Here is a 7,850-nt window from a genome sequence, read left to right as displayed (position 1 = left end):
GTGGAACCCCATAACAATTGAGGCTCCAAGCGATTGCTTTAGTGACTGTAACATCAAAACGACTCGTCATACGTGCTTGAAGTTCAAGCGAAATAATTGAATTTCAGCTGTGTATACTTAACTTTCAGCTATGATGTCTAAAAATATGCGTTACATATCTGAAGTTGTTTCGAAATAAATAGACTTCCTGTATAACTTAAATGGTAGTCAAAAATTGAATATATGTATGCTTCGGCCCAGAAAATAACTGACCCGGCCATTTAAATAGAGCCCAATCTAGGTAGGCTGTAGGCCCAGTAACAGCTAAACCGAGTTATTGACTAGTGAATTGGCTTGGCCTAGTAACTTTTTGTCGGGTCAGTATCAGGTTCATTAAAATGGCGCAAAAAAAGCAAATAGATTTCCAAATTTGTCCTCCTTTCCCGCTCTCGCTAACGCAATTCACAATTCCATTTCCCGCCAAATCCAAAACGTTTTTTTACATTTATCCAAAACCCTAACATTCCAAAACCAGTAGTAAAGTAAAAATCCAAATCATAGGAAGGAAGAGAGCAACAATCTTTAATCGACAATGAAGATCAGATCCATTAAGCTTAGAGAAGCTCACAAGAACAGCAATGGTGTTGGGTCATTCTGCTCGGTTTTATGGGATCAGCAGGGCGAACACATCGTCACTGCGTCTTCTTCTGATTCTTCAATTTGCATTCACGATGCTATTTTGCCAGCTAATCCCCCTAAAGTTCTTCGACAGCACAGAGATGGCGTCACCGCTTTGTCTCTCAGCCCTAATTACACCTGTCTGGCTTCTGGATCTATTGACCATTCCGTCAAACTCTACAAATTTCCTGGTATTTTCTCTCACTTTTTTTTTCTCTCATCACAGGTAATTTACGTCCACAATTGAAATGGAAAGTAGAGTGATTTCATTTTAGGAACAAGGAGTTCGTTTTATTTCATTTAGTTTTTGCTTGTTGTGTTCCTGTTGGAGGCAAAATGAATAGTTAATCCTTAAGTTGACTGATGAAAGCATTCTGACACATTAGCCACGGACCAAAAAAGGAAATTTATCTGACTTAGGGCTAATTTAGTAAGAGTTATAAGGGATAAAGATGAAATTTTAGGCTGAGTTTATCCGTGTTTGGTTGGGATAAAATCACGCGATGACTTATCCCAATATTAGTTATCCCGTGATAGTATTATTTTATCCCAAATTGGAATGGATAACAATACCAGGATCATGAATCCTGGGATAACTTGTTCCCTTACCAAATGAGCCATTAGAGTTGACAATTTGAGTGGCATACGTACTATTTCTGAAATTTGTTGTAACTTGTTATGTTTTTCATATCATACTATTTCCAAAACAAGAATGTTCGGGAGAAATGATCAATTATAGCAATAACTTAAGGTGCTTTTGGTGAAAACTTTTCAAAATATTGATTTACTTTCACTGATATATAGTACTAGTAATTCTCCTAAAGTCTTTCTGACAGTATGATTGTCCCATAGTCATTCTTACTAAACACAGTCAAATCTTTCTGCAAATAAGTTGATCCCTTCATACAACTGTTGTGTGACCACTGGTTCAGGAAAGCACTAACCATGCGATATTGTATGTGACAAACTACTTATATTCCTGAAGTATGGCTATAATATAGTTAAGATCACCTTTCATGAGCTACCTGTGAGTTTAGACTAGGAATCACATTATTTGTTAGTGGTCTAAATCAGGTTGGACAACATAGTTTGAGGAGCTGATTTGCTTGCGCTGTTGTTTTATTCTCTAACATTTGGAGCTGCAAAGTATGATGAAGAAGTTTAACATAGTATGACATGAAGAGAAGTTAAAGTTGCATTTGTCTTAATTCATTAGGCACATGCAAAGATTGTCCTTTTAAACTTTTTTTTCTTCACCACAATTCTAAGGGTTGATTAATCAAATCAAACTCTGCTAACTGCTGAATTAATGTATAATTTTAACATAGTATGATATGAAGAGAATATAAAGGTGCATTTGGTCTTATTTCATAAGGTACATACAAGATTGTCCTTATAAACTTTTTTATTTTCTTGACTGCAATTTTAAGGCTGAATACTTCAACGAACTCTGCTTACTCCCGAATTAAGTTCTATGAGATTATTAGGCTCCTAGCAACCTTACTTATACTGCTTGAAGTGAAAAGGTTGTCCACATATCCTGCCCCACACTGCCCCTTCATAAAAGAAGAAATATGAAGAGAAAGAAAGGAAAATAGTAAAAATATAGCTCAACTTTTTAATATCTTCCTGATCATCTTGATCTCATTTTGCTTTTGAAATCTTTTCCTTGATTCGGTTCTTTTCTGCCTCTGTGTATCTAACTGCTCAAGACATCATTGCTGTTTAATTATAAAAACTTATCTGAAGATGTAGTTCTTTCAATGCCTTAAATTATCGCCTTGTTATTTTATATCATAATCTCTGAAATGGCATGGAGTTTAAGATGTCGATTTGACTTAATTATCATATTAGTGTTAGTGAAAAAATAATAAAAAATAAAATATTAGTGTTAGTGGAAGAAAATACAAAAAAGTAATGGTTGAAAACTTAGTTTGATTGGGAATATATCACATCAAGGTTTAAAAGTTAAATGAATTTGAATTTTTGGAAGTTCTGAAATAGGATTATATATGAAATAATATCAAACAGTTCAAAATGTCTCGAATCAGGAAGACGCATATTGATCGAAATGGAGGCATATACATGAATAGTTGTAGAAATTTGGAATATTTGTTTTTTCTAGTCCAGCTGCTCATCGATTTGCTGATTGTGATCATCATTTGATTTGTTTTTTTGTCTTGATCTTGCATCAGCTGGGGAGTTCGATACAAACATTACTAGATTTACATTGCCAATACGGGCGCTTGCATTCAATAAATCCGGAACTATGCTGGCAGCTGGTGGTGATGATGAAGGCATCAAACTTATAAATACCATTGATGGCTCGATTGCAAGAGTTCTTAAAGGACATCGAGGATCCATCACTGGCATAGCTTTTGATCCCAAAAGTGAATACCTGGCTTCAGTTGATTCAATAGGGACTGTTATGCTCTGGGAACTCCAGTCTGGGAACACTATTCATGTCTTAAAAGGAATAGCTCCTGTCATTGGTTCTGATTTTTCTTCTGCAAATATAGTTAGCTGGAGTCCTGATGGGGAACTATTAGCTGTTCCTGGCTTGAAAAATGATGTGGTGATGTACGACAGAGACACTGCAGAAAAACTGTTTTCTCTTAGAGGTGATCATGTACAACCCATTTGCTTTTTGTCTTGGTCACCAAATGGAAAGTACATGGCTACTTCTGGACTAGATAGACAGGTTTTGATATGGGATGTTGATAAGAAACAAGATATTGATCGGCAGAAATTTGATAACAGGATAACTTGTATGGCGTGGAAACCAACTGGCAATGCATTGGCAGTAATTGACATCATGGGAAAGTATGGTGTTTGGGAATCAGCTGTACCTTCTTCAATGAGATCTCCCACAGAAGATATTCCTGGTTTAAGTTCTAAAAGTGGTCATGGTCTTCTTTTCTATGATGAAGAGGAAGAAAACCCAAGTGTATCTGGTAGTTTAAGTGATCTTGGAGAAGGTAGTCAAGATGAATCTGAACCATTTAGCAGAAAAAGATTACGCAAACATCATAGTTATACTGATGATTGGGAAGAGGACACTAATGAAGAGTTGGAGTTACTTCCAAATGTTGAACCTCGTAAGAAGGCTCCTCATGGTCACAGGGATGGTTCAGATAATAAAAGAAATAAGCTCAAGGATGTGCCACTTTCTACTGGGCCGAAAATGCAAGAAGCTATTCAGCCAGGTGCAACTCCGCAGCTGCCAGGCAAAAGGCGTTTTCTATGTTACAGCATGCTTGGCAGTATAACCACGATGGAGCATGAAGGATACTCTCACATAGAGGTATTGTGGCTTGTTTGCTTGTTTTGTTTTTTGTGTCTGTCTGTCTGTCTGTATTTCTATCCTAAAACTATACCCTCATTATTTATTTTTGTTCTTATTATACAAAATTGAACTTTGTGCTTGTTTCCACAACCATCATCAATCACAAGTGTTGTCTTTTAATTGTCACGGCTAGAATCCGTGATCATCAATTCGTCAACAAAACTAATAAGGGGAAAACAGCTAGTAAATTTTGGTGCATACTATGTTGAGAGGAGAATTTATCCAATGTTTTATAGATCTATATATGAATTAGTTATTCAGCTAACATGACAACTTCAATGCAGATTGATTTTCATGACACAAGCAGTGGTCCCCGAGTCCCTGCAATGACTGATTATTTTGGGTTCACGATGGCTTCGTTAAATGAAAATGGAAGTGTATTTGCAAATCCATGCAAAGGTGAAAAGAATATGAGTACACTCATGTATCGACCTTTCGGAACCTGGGCAAATAACAGTGAGGTTAGTGATTTACTATCATTCCGTATGTGTATATCAGGACTATGTGTATGCCAAAATGTTTTGGAAGTGTTATGAAACTTATTACTTCAGTGACTTACCCTGATTTCCTTATGCAACATCAGTGGTCAATGCGATTTGAAGAGGAAGAAGTAAGAGCTGTTGCACTAGGAACTGGCTGGGTAGCTGCCATAACTAGTTGCAATTTTCTTCGCATCTTCACAGAGGGTGGCCTGCAGGTATATATATTCAGATATTGTTTCCTGGAGATTTTTTTTAAGTTGCTTCCATTTGTGTCAATAATAATCTCCCTTTGCTTCAAATTAACTGTTTTGTTTGATTTCATGCAATTTTAAGAAAGTAACATTTGTTTGTAATAGAGTTAATGGAGGTTCAGCTTGAATTTGTATTACTTCTTGAAAGTTGTTTCCAGTTTGTATAATGGATTGGTTTTTGATTTGTTAATACTATTTGATTATTTATATAAGTTATGAAAAATGGTCATTGTTTTAGCATTACCTGAAATAGACTTAAGACAATCATCTTGATATAGATGGAGTATATCAAATGTCGTAACAGATCTTTTGATTATTCTGGAAATGATATCTGAGACAGTTCTGTTTCTTTATTTGGATTGAAATACAAGAGGCATATTCTTTCCCTTGATGGACCAGTGGTTACTGCAGCAGGCTTTAAGGATGAACTTGCTGTTGTCACACATGCATCTCCCCCTCTTCCCTCGAACGAACAGGTATAGTTCATTATCATGTCATGTTGTTAATATCTTTTGTTTCATGTTATGTCAACAAGGCTATATAGTGCCTGTTTGTCTTCACTTCCATTGAACTTGGATTTTCTACTTGAACTTAATATATGCAAGTATTATTTGGACTGATCTATTGATGACGATTGGAGAAGAGGTGAGCTGGTTTATTGATGATAGAGCTTTTTAAAAATCCATACAGATTCTTGAATTTAGAGTCTTCAATATTCGTACTGGAACACAACCTCGCCGAGGAAGACTTCCATTGACTCCTGGTTCCTGTTTGTCATGGTTTGGTTTTAGTGAAGAGGGATATCTCAGTTCTTTTGACTCAACGGTGAGAAAAGCATTGAGCATTAATTCTGAGGCCATTATTTTTGTTAAGATTGCTTAATCAATATCAGTTGCTTAACTGCAAATGTAGGGTGTGCTAAGGGTCTTTAGTAATCAATATGGTGGGAGTTGGCTTCCACTTTTCAGGTATAATAACCTCCCTATTTTTCCACTAACTGCTTTGGAGTTATAGATCTTGTTCATTCACAAATTAGAAATTTCAGTGCCAGCAAATTGAAGAAGTCAGAAGAAAACTATTGGGTTGTTGGGTTAAACACAAGCAAGTTGTTCTGTGTCATTTGCAAATCTCCCGACTCTTTTCCAGAGGTATGATGCTTTCTTGTTGTGTTTCTTGCATATATATGACCACACCTTTCTAATCCTCTGGTTGTATTTTCAGGCTACTCCTAAACCTATTCTCTCACTGTTGGATCTTTCATTCCCTCTTGCTTCATCTGACCTTGGATCAGAAATCCTGGAGAATGAATTTATAATGAATAACACGCATCTCCACCGGGTATGTGTATACTAAGATTTCATTGCAGCTTCAAAAAGCAGTGAAAATTCATGTTGATATGCTGTTTGCTGGATTTATATTCAGATTCAGAGCACAATTGAAGAAATGGAAGCTGCTGGTGAGGACACCAGTTTGCTTGATGATGAGGCTTTTAATACTGAAGCTGCTCTTGACCGTTGCATCCTGAGGCTCATTGCGTCCTGCTGCAATGGTCAGTTTTCTGCAAAGTTGGATGCAGCAAGTTTGGAATACTTCAGTTTCCTACTTCTCCTTTCTGTTTTCTTAAATTTTGATATCGGTTTCTTTTCCCTCTCTTATCAGGAGATAAGCTAGTGAGAGCTACTGAGCTCGTAAAGCTTCTGTCTTTGGAAAAATCAGTCAAAGGTGCTATAAAGCTTGTCACAGCACTGAAACTGCCAAATTTGGCAGAGCGCTTTAATGCCCTATTGGAGGTAGGGACTGTGACCTCCATGGAAGCATATGACTGTCATATTATTTACTTCACTTGTTATTCATGTTCCATTGTATTTCTACAGGAAAGAATGAATAGAGAAACAACTGGTGGCAAAATTTCTGCATCTACTGACTTGAAAGGTGATAACTCCTTTAATGCCCATGCTGCATTAACCAAGTCCCATGTTATGGTTGAAAGCAGCAAAAGATTGGAATTACAGGATTCTCCATCCCTAAATTCCTTAGCTCCTTGTCAGACGAAAAAACGGCCTCTAGAGGAGCCAATCAAGGATGTAAACGTAGAGGCAGAAAATGCTAAAGCCAGAAAATTGGAAATGGCAAGGGAATTCAAAAATGCATTTGATATGAAGAATGCTAAGAAAGTTAGGGATGAAAAGGACAAGGTGGATGAAGTGAGTAATGCAAGAGAAGAAGACGAAGTGAAAAATGCAAATGGAGTGGAAGATGCACAAGATCAGAATGGAGAAGCCATCAAGGTGACAGCACAACGCCCCTCTAATCCATTTGCAAAGTCATCAAACAACAAACCAAATACATCCTTGTTTGATTCCTTAAAGAAAAAGGTGAAAGCTGACCGATGATGCCTTTGTGACTGAAATGACTGGGCAACTTGCTTATTATAGAGAGGTTTTTTGATGTATAATATTAGGTTTGTGGTAGTTCTTGTATCTATTTAAGTAAAAACAATGTGGAAACAATTGACAAGACTTGAGAGTTGAATCTGATAATCCTCACTAATATGCAACTTAGTATGCACTTACGCCGTAAAGTTGCTACGATCTTGGTAGTAATTGTCCAATATTTTTTTTTTTAAAAATAATAATAAAAATTGTCCAATGCAACAACATCCCATTGCCCCGTAAATATGGTCAACAATTATTATTAGTGCGAGAAAGTTAGCCTTGAAAAGATCAAAAGGTCTGGATGGCTATTTTTGAGATATTATGTGATATTATGTCTTTCGTAGTTTACATTAATTAAAAAATTGGGCCTTAAAAATATGAAGGTTTCACGTCATTTTATCATGGAGCTGGCACTAGTGGGTTAATTTATAATAAAGGGATTATTTTTCAAAAGGGCATTTTTAATTGATTTGAATAGTGCAATTCTCAGATAGTTAATATACATATTTAAATTTTTTTTGATGAAATAACTATATAATTGCTTACATGATTAAATGCAAATATCAATTAAGTAATAACTATGATCTACATTTTGAGACAATTTTTTGAATAGTTTATGAATATTTAATTTATAATTTTAAATTATCAAATTTATCTAATTTTATTTTGTTTTCCAAAA

The 7,850-nt window shown here is 35.9% G+C and overlaps 1 protein-coding gene across 1 annotated transcript; it reads left to right on the top strand.

Moving 5' to 3' along the window:
* Positions 1–420: 420 nt before the first annotated feature.
* On the top strand, positions 421–7,317 carry LOC107012165 (WD repeat and HMG-box DNA-binding protein 1). Its single transcript, XM_015211930.2, has 12 exons — positions 421–848; positions 2,853–3,961; positions 4,288–4,464; positions 4,587–4,700; positions 5,108–5,212; positions 5,427–5,561; positions 5,649–5,704; positions 5,782–5,884; positions 5,958–6,074; positions 6,159–6,285; positions 6,396–6,526; positions 6,611–7,317. The coding sequence occupies exons 1-12, from the start codon at positions 572–574 to the stop codon at positions 7,127–7,129; spliced, it is 2,970 nt and encodes a 989-aa protein (XP_015067416.1). The 5' UTR covers positions 421–571; the 3' UTR covers positions 7,130–7,317.
* The last annotated feature ends 533 nt before the right edge of the window (positions 7,318–7,850 follow it).

This window comes from Solanum pennellii, chromosome 3 (genome assembly GCF_001406875.1).
Source record: "Solanum pennellii chromosome 3, SPENNV200".
Taxonomy (NCBI): Eukaryota; Viridiplantae; Streptophyta; class Magnoliopsida; order Solanales; family Solanaceae; genus Solanum; species Solanum pennellii.
This window is presented reverse-complemented; position numbering and strand designations above follow the sequence as displayed.

What these genes read in the sequence shown, in the direction of transcription:
- LOC107012165 (XM_015211930.2), top strand. Translation starts at nt 572, where the DNA reads ATGAAGATCAGATCCATTAAGCTTAGAGAAGCTCACAAGAACAGCAAT. An exon ending in TCAGTTCTTTTGACTCAACG is followed by an intron (nt 5,562 to 5,648) that starts GTGAGAAAAGCA and finishes CTGCAAATGTAG; the next exon opens with GGTGTGCTAAGGGTCTTTAG. An exon ending in GCTTTAATGCCCTATTGGAG is followed by an intron (nt 6,527 to 6,610) that starts GTAGGGACTGTG and finishes GTATTTCTACAG; the next exon opens with GAAAGAATGAATAGAGAAAC.